Source organism: Ixodes scapularis, unplaced genomic scaffold (genome assembly GCF_016920785.2).
Source record: "Ixodes scapularis isolate PalLabHiFi unplaced genomic scaffold, ASM1692078v2 PGA_scaffold3__209_contigs__length_174095766, whole genome shotgun sequence".
Taxonomy (NCBI): domain Eukaryota; kingdom Metazoa; phylum Arthropoda; class Arachnida; order Ixodida; family Ixodidae; genus Ixodes; species Ixodes scapularis.
The window spans coordinates 86,869,820-86,886,471 of record NW_024609868.1 but is presented as its reverse complement, the minus strand read 5'-3'; the positions used below and the strand labels follow the sequence as shown (position 1 = coordinate 86,886,471).

The 16,652-nt window shown below is 44.8% G+C and overlaps 1 protein-coding gene across 1 annotated transcript; it reads left to right on the top strand.

Annotated features, from left to right (window-relative positions):
• The first annotated feature begins 10,939 nt into the window (after positions 1–10,939).
• On the top strand, positions 10,940–12,388 carry LOC120842286 (acetylcholinesterase-1-like). The gene has a single exon (XM_042292794.1). The coding sequence runs from the start codon at positions 10,940–10,942 to the stop codon at positions 12,386–12,388; it is 1,449 nt and encodes a 482-aa protein (XP_042148728.1).
• The last annotated feature ends 4,264 nt before the right edge of the window (positions 12,389–16,652 follow it).

The window sequence follows — 16,652 nt, the reverse complement described above, 5'->3', positions numbered from 1 at the left end:
CGACCGGGACGCAGAGCTTGCCCTGAAACTGTCGTTGGCCTTTGTTTGAATTCCATCCTCTTTCGCCAATGTGTAGCATTTTCGAGGTGGCCGCGGTGTTGGTAGTGAGGTGTTGGTCCGAGAGCTGCTGTCGCGTACCGGCGCTTGGCTCCGTGGATGGCCTTGGATGTCGGTGGTGGCGATGTTTTGCCTTGGGACTGTTGGCCGCTGTTGCAGGCGTCGTTGCGGTCGGGCTGTAGAGGTCGGGTTCGTCCACGAAGGCGACCCGGTAACGGCGGGGGCCCTCGGCCCCGCGGGCCTCGCCGAAGGCGAGTAAAACGGCTGACTTTGAGCTTCTCTTTTAATCGAATATTGCTGACTGACTCAGACACAAAAGCAACCGCGGCCGCGAGACCGCCAGCCGGCCACGCGCTTTTCTTCCGTTAAAAACACGCGTAGCAAAGGTCAACCTTAGAAGTAAGTAAACCCATAAACTCAAATCACTACATAGGTCTATTATTTTAAACGTGTTTTTCTCATCGTTTTGAACAAAGTGACAACTCTAGCACTGTATTGTTCGCATATTTTTAACTGCTCAGTGCATTGCTTTCGGAAATACACCAAAAGAAAAATATGGGTTAAATATGTGCTTTAATACGGGGGTCTCCGTATAAAGGCAAACGTATCTGACTTAGTATCGAAATTCTTTGCTTCTTGACTGGCGCAATTGTTCAGGCTTTTAACAACAATGAACATTTTACTCTCATCACCTCTGATGTTCAGAAGACTATACCTGAGAGTGGCAGCCGTCTACTAAGACTGGGCCACATCCTGGAGCATGGTAACACCACCAATCTGCCTGGGCTTCCCAGCCCCTACGCACGGTGAAGCCACCGAACACCACCCTGGAGGGCTTGCCCGGACACTTCCCCGGGTTTAGCCAGACTTGAGACCAGTTGAAAGAGGAACTTCCCAGCGAGCAACTCACTAAACAACATTGGACACACATCACCCGTAACATCATCCCGCCGCCCTCGCCCACAAGCTCCATTTCAACATCGTCAGCACCTCTCTGTCATCTGTACACAATCTCATCTCATCGTCATTAGATGCAGCGCCGCAGGCCTTCATGATATTGGCCACTTGCCTTTCTGCGGCGCCGCGGTTCTCCTGAACCAAAATAAATACTATTATTATTATTGTTATTAATATTATTATTATCAGTTGGACACATAAATGAGTTTGTGAAATCACGATAGATATAGCTGCTAGCGTCAGATTCATGTCGATGTCATCATCTAGATGGCTTGATTGGTCTACGAGGTAATTATTAAAAACATTTGCCAAGCACATCCGATAATTCATCGTTTCCGAGAGGTATTTTATCTAATATTTTAGTTCCACGATGTCCATGCGAGATCTTATTTGCCCTTTCCCATAGTGTGCGCAAATGTTCTTTATTGTCTCTTGTAAGCAGATTTGTGTAGTATGTAAACATGACACGCTCTTGTAGACCATTAATTGGTAATGATATATCTTATGAACTTTCAAGACTTCAAAATATGTTTTTAAAGAAATGATAACACATGCTGTTTTTCTCTTTTATTTTATAAATTAGAACCTCTTTGATATCCAATGATTAAGCATTTGTTTACAGAGTTTGACAATTATGTGCGCGAATCTTTCATCACAGAGAGATTTATATGTCTGTAAAAAAGATGCATCGTACGATCGGCATCTAATAAGCGTTGTCCCAATTTACTGCGCACAACACATTCCTAAAAATTACCATTGCTGCGTCACTAACATTCTGGCGAAAAAAGCCTCACTTGTCCCATTGAGCGAAAAAGCGCCGAAAAAGCCGATAAAAACGCGATCGAGCGGTGCGAGCCGCTCAATGGGCGACCCTATACTTGTCCCATTACTTTGGCGGCGTTCTCGCAGTCGTCCTAGAAGTCGTCCTAGACCTCTACGACGACCTCACTTTGTTACATTACGTGAAAAACAAGTGGCGTCGGCGTTGTTGTGCACGGAAGATGGCCATATAAAATACGTCATCGAGCGTCATCAGCGTGATGTCATCAAGCGCCATCATACGTCATCAGCGTGATGTCACCAATTGGATAGACATTAAAAACTGTTACTGTTTAAAATGATGGACATCGTCCATCTAAATTCAAAATTATAAACCATATGTTTTGACGAAAACTTATATTAGATTGTCCTCTTGCTTTCATTTTTCGACGATGAGAATCGAAACCGAGGAACATTTTCAAATTTATACATCGAAGCGTATTCGAGTAACGAATTGATTGAAAACGATTAAAATAGAGATAAATAAAATAAAAACACACCGATTCAGTTGTACTTTAACGTTGCAACGAAGTGACAAAGATTTGTTTAGAAAATGGTAATTTTCTTTTTTTTTTTTTTTTTCTTTCCTTTTTATCAAGGCGAACTTGCAAGAAAACTTCGTTCTACGGAAGGAAGCCCCGTTTCTGATTTGGGAAAAATCATGTGTGTGTGTTTACGAGTCATAGCACCCTGCACAGCTGTGGTATCTTGGCACCTCTGGCGCCACCTAGATGGCCGATGGAAAACCAGGTGAACGCGCGGGAAGACTAAGCGGGTGCTAGCAAGATCTCGACACTTCCGGAACAGAGGCAGCAAAGTGACGAAAACAGGGTGGGGGCACTTAGGACGCTGAATGACCTTCTTTTTTTCGGCTAAGCTAAAATAAAGCATAACTCGACATTTTCCTTTTACAGAGAGAACGAACAGAGTTATGTTAGGTTACAATTTTTCGAACATGACAATACGTAGTGGAAAAGAACCGCGCCTTCACTCGAAGGTCGCAAGCATTGCTCTTTTATACATTTAATTTATTTCTTAGCCTAATTATCGGGAAATATCAAATAAATGAATCGTAAAAATTTCGGCATGGTAGGAAAAGAGCGGAGGAGGAGGAGCGTAAAAGCCGAAGAGCAGGGATAAACAGATGTCGTCATCGCTCTTTTAAAAAAGCGTGTTGGTTTCACAGTGAACCTGGCAGATAGGACGCATGTAAGGACATTCCACGGTAGAAGTCACCCTGTCTAGGCCCTCAGTAATAGACAGCACTGGCAACACAATCAACGGGTGGGCCTTTTTCTTTTTACCGCAACCATTAGGCCATACGCAGTATTGGGAGTGTGCGACACCTAAAGGGGGCGCGCTGCTCTGCCTTGGTAGCTGGTTGGCAGCGCCACTGACGACAGCGTCCGCGTTACATCGAATAGTGAATAGCTGCTGCACTTTCCGACCTCTTCGAATGCCCCTGCAGCGTCTTGGCGGCGTCTGCGCCTTCCCGCGGCCGTGTTTCTCGATTACACTTCGAAGCAAAGGTTTCGTACCTTGACGTACGGAAAACCTACCAGCGTCGAGCTTTGCTCTGAATGTGCTCTTTTGACGTTGATAAAGGCCGATGTACTATTGGGGAAAAATGAAATGCGAACAGAGGAGCGCGTGGCTCGCGGTACAGGCTGCGCCACCTGGAAGTGAGCCTAGGGGCGAGGGTGCGTGGCCTACTCCGATGTGTTCACGCCCCTCGCTCAGCGCTCCCCAAGCTTCGGCAGTACGCCTCTCAGTGCGCTGAAAGCTATCACCGCTATCTTTGCTCGCTCGGCGTGTGCGGCGAGCTTCTTCTCACCGCACGCGCTGAGCCAGCAAAGATAGCGGTGATGCTTGCAGCGCACTGAGAGGCGAGCTGCCGAAGCTTGGGGAGCGCTGAGCGAGGGGCGTGAACACATCGGAGTAGGCCACGCACCCTCGCCCCTAGGCTCACTTCCAGGCGGCGCAGCCTGTACCGCGAGGCACGCGCTCCTCTGTTCGCATTTCATTTTTCCCCGATAGTACAACCTCGGTTTTTTGCAAGCAAGATAATCCTTATAGCGCTTCCCCTCTCCTAAGCTGCGAGGGAGCCAGGTTGGTTCAAGGTAAAAAGTGGAGAGGATATAGGAAAGGAGAAGGCGGGCAAAAGTGGAAAGCGCCAGGTGTATGTCGGCCTTTAAGTAAAAAAAAAAAAAAAAGAAAGAAAGTTAAGACGTCAGTCACAGCAATGTTTAATTTTTCGGGATAATGATCGACACGCAACACGAGTAACAAAGGAATACGTCGCTGGACAAAAACCAAAACCAAAACGCTTTCTTGTCGTTGACGTAGAAGACAATGTCGGGAGCTTGGGGAATAGAAACAATGTGAATATTATAAATGAGAAATATTATTGCCTATAGGTTTTAATATTGATTTTTGTGAAACGACATATATTACGCTATATTCGTGTCTGAGGCTCTAGTATTAAAAACTACGAACGGTTCAATTTGAGAGATTGCATCATAAGAATTCAAATTACGTTCGTCTTGATCCATAATCCAGTAGATTATCGAATGTAAAACGTATTTCATAAAGTCGAGAGGTATGTTACAAAAATATGTCTACAGTGTGCGTTAATTTTTGTTTTGTTATAGACAAGCGTTTTTATATTTTTCAATAAACCAAACTCAGTTGATTTTCTTCTATTGAAGTCATATCGGTGTGCTTGGTAGACATTAATTGGTATTTATGACGAATAAATATTTTGTGCACTTTATTGTGAGATGAATAACATTTTCTAGTATTAAAAAAAAAACGAAAGTATTAATGTAGGATTATTTTTACTGACACTCTCAATAGCACCGCCCTTAAGCAGAAAGGAGATTCTAGAAGTTAACATTTCTTTTTCCAGAAAAAATATGTGGTAAAAACTACGGGATGGGAATGTGACAAACTACGTAACAGATTACGTCGGAGACCGTTTTAATCGGTGACGACTTTACACCATTAAGAAGACGAGATAACTATTTCGGATGCCGCGTTATTGAATAAATTCTGTGGGAGCGGTAGGGTAAAGAAACGAATACGAGAAGTTAGGAATCTCACGAGAGCCTCAGAGGTCGCCAGACGTAATTGAGACTCCGAAAGCTGAAAAATGCAAATTAAACTTACCAACAAGAATTTTACCACCTACGATTTCTTCGATTAGTTTCATTTCAGCTGGTGAACCGTTTTGTGCTCTCCATAGTAGGAATTTCATTGTACACCAAATTTTCTTAAGGACAAAAACAATAGTCTGCAAATTTATTAGCAATATACATAATGCAATACTTTTTATGTCAGTACCTAGTTTCTTTCTAACTCTATTAAACTCCTTCAAAATATATCTGTTTACACGCTCTGTAAACATATTTTAGATTTCGTTCCGGTTTCTAATTTTTCATAACAGGCAACAGGTATCCACGCCATTCTTGCGTATGTGCAGTTTTTGCTTGTTACAATGTGAACTGCACAATCATAGAACTCGATACCTTTGTTGAGGAACAGATCCCATGATACCATTATAAGTTGCTGTTCATAATTATTCACTCTAGTCTACAGAACAAACTAGATGACAGAATATGAAATATTTCGTTTTGACATGAACCTAATGGTAGTGGTCGCATCCGTTCGACTGCAGTATTCACCTACAAAACAAAACACAAGCGATTTAACTGTGATGTTGGAGTCCAGAATGACAATCAGAAGTTTATTTCATAAGAAATTTAGCTAAAAGCAGGAAATCGTCTACTTAATCAAAGAATGAAAGACGTTTACAGATCTCTGTAATGCAAAATTAGCGAGCAGCTCTTGAGGAGGAGGAGGGGAGGTAATGCCCCTCCTCCTCCTCCTCTGTACCCTCCCCTTCTCTTCCTGGGTAGCGTCCCACCTCCTTCTCTGTACCCTCGCCTCCTCCCACAGTTTCCCCGCTAAATTTAGTTGGAAATCGACGTCACGTGACCTCAACTCCAAATCAATTTACCGCTAAATTTAGCGGGGCGCTTACGCCGACGGGGACGCCACTATACGCGGAAAAGGGCGCCTAAGAGCTGTGCTCTAAAAACGAAAAAATAGAAATAGGTGCATTAATTACTTTTTATCTAGAAAAAGGTTTTCATTGACCTCCCGAAAAAGGTTATTGCCAATAAGCCTGTAGCACTGAAAGATATATAAGGTCTTCCTTTTAGAGCGTACCTCTTAGGCGCCTTTTTCCGAGTTTCGCGGCGTCGGCGTCGGCGTAATCGCGCTAAATATAGCGGGAAAATTGACGACACGTGACCTCAACACCAATTCAGTTTCACCGCTAAATTTAGTGGAGAAAATGACATCACATGACTTGGTGTCCGGTCACGTATGAACAGTTTCAGTTTCTCCGCTAGATTTAGCGTAAAAATTGACCTCACGTTACCTCAACAGCAATTGAACAGCAGTGACCTCAACAATCAGGGATTGTATGGCAGTTGAAGTCACGTGCCGTCAATTTTTCAGCTAAAGTTTGTGGGGAAACTGTGGGAGGAGGGGAGGGTATGGAAGAGGAGGAGGGAAGAGTACAGAGAAGGAGGAGGGGAATGTACGGAAAATAAGGAGGGATGAGAAGGAGGGAAGGAAGGGGAGAGGAATGAGATGAGAGGAGGAGCAGCAGGAAGAAAGGAGGAGGAGGGGGGGAGGAAGGGGGAGAGGAATGAGATGAGAGGAGGAGCAGGAGAAAGAAAGGAGGAGGAGGAGGGGAGGAGAATGAGAATGGGAGGAGGAATAAAGGAGGGGAGGACGAGAGGTACGCAGCAGGTGGAGGTGCATACCCTCCCCTCCTCCTTCTCAAGAGCTGCTCTCTAATTTCGCGTTAAAGAGATTTGTAAACGTCTCATTTTTTGGCCCGGTGTCGGTATCTGAAGTTTAAAGTGGTTGAAAAAAATGAAACTATCGTTTATAATTCTTCAGAAGACATTACATATTCGTTTGAGAGATTGAGGAACATATTGTGCTTGATGTCACGTGACTTGATGTCAGGCTACGCGCTCAGCTAACGTGGCGTCACGGTGTCAAGTCGTGGTGTCACCTGATACCGTGATGTCACGTTACCTAAACTGGTACATAATTATACACCAATTAAAGTTTTCCACTAAATTTCGCGGGGACATTAATCCGCGGACGCACGAACCCAATGACGCACGGACGGACAGGCGTTTGGGAAAACACTGTAGGAAATCTGGGGCCGTAATCTACACGCCGGGACCAAGCGGGACCAAGGGACCGGAACATCCCCGCCTGCTGCGAATGGTCTTGTGTAGCTGAGCAATCGCAGCAGGCGGGTATGTTCCGGTCCCCCTTGGGCCCGCTTGGTTCCGACGTGTAGTTTAGGGCCCCTGGAGCCTGTACTTTTCCGGAAAGCTGTTGGGAGAGCCAATTGCTGGCACCTACGGAGGAAGCTCGGCGAGGGACATAGCTAAAGAGTACCACTTATTCAGTTCCGTGTTTTTGAAAAGACGATGATAATGCAGGTTTCTTCCCAGGCACTCCCTCAGTGACTTTGAAAACCAGTGAGGATACTTAGTTTTACGAGACATTTTCTCTGGTACATATGTGTCTCAAGCCTGCTTTAGCGTTTCCGTTAGTTTTCTGGTACATGACTCAGCGCATGTATCACCTAGTGCAGTGCTACAATCAAACTTGTTAAGATACCCATACAAACCGAAGTAGTCGCCCTGTTGGTAATAATACCACGACTGCCCATAAAATTCTGCCCCTTTAACTGGGAAATAAAATGATACTGCAAATGGTTTGATATAGTCATCCACGCGCGTGAGAGGTTCATTTGCGATACAAACGTGTCTTGCTGACGCAGCCAGTACGAAGTCTAGTACATGTCCTCAGAAATTTCGCGCAGTATTGTATCGCTGAAAGCCATTGACATGTACAAAATCTAGCAGGCAGTTTATTTTTAATTTGTGTGTGAGTTATTCCTACCGAGATACCAGTCTCCCAGTCAAACCCAGGAAGGTTCAATGCACCATTAGATATATACACTGAAGCTAGAGAAATATATCTTACTTTCAATAAACTTAATATGTTCGCAAAGAACACTTTGATGAGAAAGAGGGGAAAGTAATAGTTACGAATGAGGTAACACCACCATCATTTGACATTTTTTTCAATCCAAACAGACTCTGAATACTCTTCTTAATCACTCCTGTGAACCTTTATACTTCTTTCTACTGCAGCTAAGACACCGCCATCATATCTTTGACCAGTAAAATTGTAGTCACGGTCGCGCCCAAACCTATTGTACTTGGGAGGAAAATATTGATTGCTCGATATGCCGTCAGCCAGCCACGTTTCCGTGAGACGTATCATCTTATACGGGTACATGATTACTTCTGACATAAATTCGACAGCTTTCGTTGTTAGCCTCCAAGCAGTTTGGTAATACAGTATGCACTCTTCACTCACGACCTTCCGTTTTTTTTTTCTTCTGGAGTGTACCAAAAAATTGCCTAAACAGGCAGCCAACCGGCTAGACGTTTGCCCCGTTGATTTTATCAATATCATTCCAATCAACAAAGATGTGAAACGAGTCGTAGCCATCAAACTTTGACTGCAGCTTCGTACACACAGCAGGTTTTTTGTAAAGTACAGACGCTAGCAATTCCGTGATGTTATCAGGCGTCATTGCCGGGTCTAGCCTGGTCACAAAGACTGCCCTAATCTTCGATGGTCGAGGCACAGACGAAAGCTTACTTTCCATGTTGGCTCGCATTGCAATCAAGGCCTTTCTTCTGTTCTGGAGGGGTTAAAACCATCCTTGACGGTCGATTGACGGCTGTCGCTGTTTCCCGCGTCTGCAGCATCTCGAAGAACGTTGTAGAAAGGAAGAGGTTCGCGTACTTGATTCTTGCCGCCAGCTGTAGCAATCCCAGGGTACGTCGATCTTGTACCGATGACAGTACAACAGAGGCGGCCGCCCTCGCCTATGACGATACCGTTGATGGCGAGCCAAGGGATAGCTAATCTTTGGTGGCATCAGCCAAGATTTAGTTTACGACTGTTTCGCGAAGTTCGGCTACTTCCTTCCTAAGCGTGCCATTTTCCTCGCAAATAAGCCTTACTTCATCAGTCAGAACATTCAGTCTGAATGACAACTCCATCAGCAGATTTCGTATTTCTGCAGAAACCTCTACGTGCGCTGTGTCATTGCAGTCCCCGAGGCCAATATTTGACTTGGTCCCTACACTTATAGGCGAAGCAATGTCGCCATCGCTGTTTCCGCCGCTAAGCGTTGTCAAAGAGGGATCTTGGTGTCTTGTACAGTACCGGCATTTGAAGCATCTTTCCCCAGACTTCATGAGTACGTCATATTCTTCAGCCTGAATGTCAAGGCACTTGCGGTGGAAACGGCGGTCGCAGGGGTCACAGCAAATGATGTATCGATGCCGCCCGAGAAACTGGGTGGAGCACTTTCCACACTCGTCTGTACTGCCCGGCATTCCGGGACGGAATGCCGGGTAGTCAGGTCAGTTGTATGTCTGTGTGTGTGTGTGTGTGATTGGGGGGGGGGGGCGATGCTACAAGCGGCGTCACATGCTGGGCTCCAAATAAATTTCAGGAGGGAATCAAGCATAATGTGTATGTGCTTTGCCTCGCTCGCTGGCCTTGACTTTTCTGAAAAGGCCTTGAGGCAATTCCGAGCATGAAGTTTGAAAAACAAAAATGTTATATTCACGACATTCGAGGTCCTCTAGTGTCTTTGTGGACTTGTCCGCATTGAACTAGTTTGTCATCCGCGTCATATTACTTTGTGTAGTTGGGATAAACGCGCACATATATTAAAGACTGACAATAAATTATACTAGCTAATTGACCGATTTATTATTTACAAGGGTTTATTTTTAGCTACATAGAGTTGCTGTGTGTGAAATAAACTCATAAGTTTATTTTTTGAAAAGAGAGTGTTTATAAATATAGCTGCACTGCATGGTGTGCCGTTTTATTCCAAAACGTGTACAAAAAAGCATAGACTGAAAAATAATATTGTTAGTGATCACACAACCAGCGCGCAAGAGGCGCTCATAAAGGATATATATATTTATCCCCATGTAGATGACCAATAAACTCACATTTACTTACACCTCCTGCCGAGGATAAATACTGACCTTCTGCCGCTTATCACATTTCAATGCGAGATAGTGAATTGGTTGGTGCCGTGACAGATTGTATCGTTGGAAACCAAGACCGAAGACGCTTAGAGGGAGATTTCCGAGGACACAAAGCAATCTAAGGAAGACATCAGTGAAATAAATAATCCTCAGGGCCTTTCACTTAAAACGGCACCAATTCCATCCCGTGTTTGTTGCATCTTTTTAACTTTTTTTCCCCTCCCGTTTCCGTCGTTTCCGGCATTAAGGAAACGCCCAAAAACATAATCACCCGTTAACAAAACCAGGAAAGTTGACAAGATATATATTTGTTTTTTTCTGCCAAGTGGAAAGATACGCATCTTAGTAATACACGGAGCGTAACATACGTCACACAGTAGCAAGGTACCGTGCAACTAGCGTGCAGAGGGAATGGTATAACCATTACGCACATATGAGGCAAAATAAAATAATAAAACGCTGGAACAGTGCGCCCTTGAGGGAATGGAAAAGAGAACGGCTGCTGATACGAACTACAGAATGCAGTGCCGCTTACCTCTACTTTCGTCGTTAATAGGTTGATAGACCTCACTCATGGGACTGACCTTTCGTCTTCTTTTCTATCTTAGTCGTTTCTTTTTGGTTTGTCGTGCTTCCTGACCGAGAGCAGAATAAAACGAGTGTGACAGCTATTCCGCGAAGCCAATGAAAGGCTGCTCCTCTAAGGATAAAGTGCTTTGCAGTTTTGTGACCAGGTGCAAACATCGTGAGTTGTGTGTTGTATTTGGTCTAACGTTTTTAATTCGATCGGTATGGCCCTTCGGAGGCGTGGCGAAGCCTTAATCTCCATTCTGTTCGGCCTTTGCTCAGTCAGGTACGTTCTCTCAGACGATCCGGTTGTTGCAACGAGCTCTGGCCTCATCTCAGGAAGACGTTTCCGAATGAGCGACAAAGACGTGGACGCCTTCTATGGTATTCCTTACGCGAAACCACCTGTTGGAGATCTGCGGTTTCGGAAGCCACAGCCTGCCGATCCCTGGAACGGAACTTACAAAGCAACAACGAAACCCATGGCCTGCAATCAGCTGGACATTCGCTTCATTAAGGGCGTCACTCTCAGTTATCAGAACGCTTCGGAAGACTGTCTTTATATGAACGTCTGGCGGCCCTCCCGGTTATGTGACAGCACTGAATCATGCGAGAAGAAACTGCCGGTTGTGGTTTTCATCTACGGAGGAGGCTTTCAGTGGGGCGACTCCGGTCTTTTCGTGTACGACGGAGCGAATTTCGTGGCTTTGTCCGACGTCATCTTTGTAAGTTTCAACCACCGACTGAGCATGATGGGGTTTCTTTCCGTGGGCACATCCGACCTGCCGGGAAATTTGGGATTCTGGGACCAGCTCCTTGTGCTCAAGTGGGTTCATCAAAACATTGGTCGTTTTGGAGGAAACCCACACGACGTTACACTCCTCGGTCATAGTGCGGGTGCCGTTTCTGCGGGGCTTCACGCTGTTTCACAGCTAAGCAAGGGCCTCTTCCATCGATTAATTATGCAAAGTTCTTCCCCTCTAAGCCTGGTGCTCGGACTTTCCTACAAAGGAGCCGGAAGGTTTCTCAACATTGCTGAAAAGCTGGGTTGTTACCTGCCCGAAAAGGATTGGACTACACAAGTGCCAAATATCATAGGATGTTTGCGAAAAATTGATGTCGACGTGATATTTAAGAAACTAGCGGAACAAGACCCGGTCAATCAATTCTTCTCGCCTGTTTATGGTGACGAGTTCATACCAGCCGATCCGCTTTCACTGTCTACGTGGAAAATGGTTCATGTGAAGGAAATACTGATGGGTACAACTACTGACGAGGGTACACTCTTCGTAGACAACATAAAATACGCGGCTCCCCAACTGGAAACGGTGCTCAAGATAGATTACAGGCTTGGAGCTGTCCTGGCACTTTCTGCAATTTTTCATATACCTGTGCCAGCAGCAAAGACCATAGTCAGAGAATATTTTGGAGACGAAGGAGTTAAGCATGACCACGTCACCGTGATAAAACTCTTCTCTGATATTGTGGGGGACCTGTTGATGAACTGCGCCACCGATCTTTTTGCGGAAGTGACTTCTGCCCAGGGAATCCCTACTCATAGGTATGTGTTCGAACATCGTCCATCGTGCAGCCTGTGGCCCAAGAACTTCGGCGTGGCGCATGCTGATGACCTGTTGTTCACTCTCGGATCTTTACCTTTCATAACGGATAAGAGCCGGCATACGGAGGTTATTAATCCATCAGCGAGTAAGCTTCTTTCAAGCCTGAGGTACTCAGAAGAAGAAGAAGGATTCATGAAGCAGCTTATCAGGACCTGGTCGTCTTTCATCAAAACTGGGTGAGTATTAAGATAAAATAGTTAAGAGCGGATGTGATTTTGCACTATGGGATATGAATGAAACGCGAACGACGGACCCCATGGCCCTTGATATATTCTGTACCACCCGGAAGCCCCTGGGAACTCATTATAACTGCGAGGGCATGCGTCCTATTACAATTTGTTTTTACCCTCGTCTGGAGCGCAGCGAAGCTCTGATGATGAGTTTACGCTTGCGGATTCGCGAGCGGATTCTATAGCCGGATCGCGAAATCCGCTCCTCGCTGGCGGAAAGCCTGGACCGGTGAGGGACTCATATCCAGATTTTCCGCCAGTGACGAGCTGGTTTCGTGAACCGGCTCCAAAGTTCGCTCGCCGCCAGAGGGCGTCCGCCGGCTAATACGCAAGTGTAAACGCGGCATTACTGTGACGGAACAACAAGCGGACCGCCGGAATAGCGCCAAAGCTTGGGCTACGCCGAACAAGGGCTTAAAGGTGCCTTGAGGAGGTTTATGGGATCTCTAACATATGTCGATAACTCACTCTGCTAGCTCTAAGCATCCTCGAAATCCCCAAATAATAACGATCCAGGGCCGATTTCCCTATTAAAAAGCAATCAAAGATCGCAAGAAAAGTTTGTCCGAGTGCGTTTCACTGCGTTTGACAGCGTTGCGTCGAGAAATGGCCGCACGCCATCGGATCACTCGTGCCTCGCATGGAGTGTGGCACCAATTCAACGAGTAGCTTGCCCCGCGCCACACAAAGCTCGGATGTCCTGGTTACTCGTAGTCGCAGCGCAGACAATCCAACTGAACGTTCTCAAACGCAAATGCGTGTATGTGCTTTAAGACACACAGAAGGAAGCACACCCTCGCGGTTTTACCACTTCCCAGAGCCTTTGGGGCGGTACAGCATTTACCGAAGGCCACGCGTTCCGCCGCTCGCTTTTCATTCGAGCTCCATAATACCTTGAACGTTCGTAGTATAACGCCAGATGTCTGTTGAATTTATTATATCTGTTCTTCTACTATTGTATAGATAAAACGTACCTAAAGCACACTCCAAAAAGTCTGAGATGTATTGCAACTCAGTTTTAAATAATGTATTCCAATTTCCCACAACTTCCTAAACGTCCTCCTTCTGTTGTGCCCGCTGTTGTTTACTGACTGACGCATAGAAATACCAACCACCCAGCCGCCCACAGCCTTGTCATGAGGTTGCATAAAAAGTTACGACTTACTGATTTGTAGTCGGCAAGACAAAGTCACAACCTAAGAGCGAATATATTTTTATTTAATATACCTTAAGTCGCCGGGTTAGGGCATTATACGAGGGGGAGGGGGTACAAAATTTGATGGCACAAAATACAACATAGAAGAACACACTTATTACACACACAAAAACAATATCGCATTCAGGCAATAATATTAAATTCAATATAAAAAAATTAACACGCACACGTGCCTCGTTGTTCAGTACTGTAAAGTAATATTTCGCGCGATGTTTTTGAAATTTGTTCAATCTATAATTTCCACAATATTATGGGACAGAGAGTTCCACCCGGAAATAGAAAGCTGAAACGGGGAGTTGAGGAATTGGTTTGTACAACATTTTTCTAAGCAAATTTTACAAAAATGGTTGTGTCAAAAAAAAAAAAAAAAAGCGAGAACGGGAAGTAATAATTGCTCCCTAATGGGAACATTAAAATAAATAATAAAAATAAATAAGGCAAAGTGACAGGCTTTTCTTGGATTTTCGCTATAGCGATACCACGTTGAGGAGGTTTATTTTGCAAAGGAGAGGAGTCGTTATTTAAGCTATTCTCCGACTAAAACGAAAGTCGTCAGAATATTCCCCTTGCCTTTCAGTCATTGTGTACTATATATACAAACATAAATAAGCCGCCTACGAGTATTAGATCCTTTTCAATGATTGATCAAGCAACCCTGGTGGCCGCCATAATCTGGACATCGTTTGCCGCACGAGGCATGTGATATGATACGAGCTCATTGGAGCACTGACGCAGCGCAGTCGTTGAATACATTTCGACACGAGTACGCACCGAACTCTGAAACAGCATTCGTGTTTAGTGCTTGCTCGAAGCGCATGTCCCAGGTACGGCGGCATCGGATAATCGGCACACTATCTACTTGAGGGCGAGCACTTTAAAAAAAAAATATCTTATAATAGGTTTGGCGGCTCATATGCGACTTAATGGAAAGGGCGAAACAAAATGACATGTTACGCGAATCAGGATGTTGCCATTCTAAACAGCCTTATTATGCCTTGGGAGCACATCTGCAGGGTAGGCCACGTAAGTTATCACCACATAATTCAGGAAACAATAAAGATTGTAAAAAAAAAAACATTCAGTTTTCAAAATAACTGCGCACTCTTCCACGCCAAGGTTACAGCACACTCATCTAAATGGATTTTAAAGTTGCAATCATTCAGTGGCCTCGTGGTTCCTAAGAGTACTTGAAAGAAATTGGTCCCAAAGCGGTGTCCAAGACAGTTCAACAGGCGTCGTCGGATGTAACAGACTGCGGTGCAGAGTAGACAACACTTGCGCCCCGCCACCCGCTTGACCGGTTCATGACGTCACTGTAGCACACGTTTGACCATGGCCAACGTCATTAGATTAGCTCAGTTTCAGAACTGCTCATAGGCACCGCACACACGAACAGTACCCCCCCCCCCCCCCCCCCTCACTCACCACGACTCGCCAAGCGTCGCTCGACGCGCCGCCAGACGGCTGCTTTGGTAACTAAATCAGGATACGTACGTTTCAACGTTATAGAAACGTAAAAACCGTCAAAATCAACGGAGAAAAACTCTTTTTGTAGTAACTTTTATCGGAGTTTAGTACAAAAGGGGGCGCGTGATGTTTTCTAAATTCTTTAGTTTGCAAGGTTTTGCAATATAATTAATATTGTTTTCATACAACCATGCCTCAGCGGAGATATCAGGTAGCGCGTCCCGACCTAGGCTCATCTTAACTTCGGGGTCGAATTCGCGGCGCGCCCGCTGGGGACAGGGGGGTGGCATCCCTGTGACTCTCTCTACTGTATCTGTTTCGGCTCCGAAATGGCCGATTGAAGCCAGAATAGATGTTACGCGTACTTCCTTGAGTGACCGCTGCAGGATAGAAATGCGGCGTTGTGATCGCCTTTTGGTGCTTCAGTCAGCAGGGCTCTTCGGAACGCATAGTTATGAAAGGAAAATATAGATGACGCTTCGATCGACGCTTGGCGGATTGGGGTGAGTGAGGGGGGGGGGGGGGGTACCCCCCTCCGAGGGAGTTCCACAACTGAGGTAATCTAATAACGTTGACCATGGCTAAGAAGACACGTGGGCGATGTTGCCCGCTGCAGGCAAAATTTCGGTTTCGGTTTGTGGCTACCACTAAATAAAAACTGCACGAGCAACGTCAATATTTTTTGGTGGATACAAAGAACGTAGAGCAGCCAATTACTACTTCGCATGCGTAATCGAACATTATTCTAAAATTATTAAAGTGACCGAGGGTGCTCTTTAAGAATTCGAAAAAGAGGTGTTACATAATGGTGATCTACTTCTTAGCAGAGTTTAGTCTTCTGATATTAAAAACAAAAGAAACTAAATTACCCTCGTCTTGTGATTAGGAGTGTCTCCATACCCATTAGAGGAGTCCTATTTTAAATCAAGCACGTTTAAAGTGAAAGGAGTAGCCCTTGTCATGTTGTTCGTATGGGCGTTACGTTGTATAAACATTTAATTATCTAACAATTGATTTATTAATTAATTGTGTATTTATTTTTATCAGGTTTGTGTGAGCCTAAATAAAACGGGCAGCTATACCACTCATTAACTAGAAGAAAATCAGTATATGACGCACACAATTTTAGCGTGTTATGGTTAAATAACGTTGAGTCATTAGACCGAGAAGTGGCAGTGCCTGCCTGCACCAGCTACAGATCGAAATCACTTCTATTTGTCATTTATTTATTTATTTTATTTTATTTCATGCCTAAAATGCACAGGGGGGTGTACAGTAAGGGATAAAATAATACATCATACAGAAAATACAGCAAGGCAGCCATAAAAAATTAAAAAAAAACACGAAAAAACGGGAGTACAAAACTGTGCACTAATAATAAATCAGGCAGCACGTTCCAGCGTTGAACCGTCTGAGGAAAAAATGAGTACTTTAGCACATCAGTTGAAGCAAAAAGTTCTCGAATCTTTTTACTTTTATTTACTCTCCCCGAAATGTACTAGAGTGTTAGAACATATTTAGGTTTATCTGG

Excerpts from the sequence above, each read along its gene's own strand:
- LOC120842286 (XM_042292794.1), top strand. The coding sequence starts at position 10,940 with ATGAGCGACAAAGACGTGGACGCCTTCTATGGTATTCCTTACGCGAAA.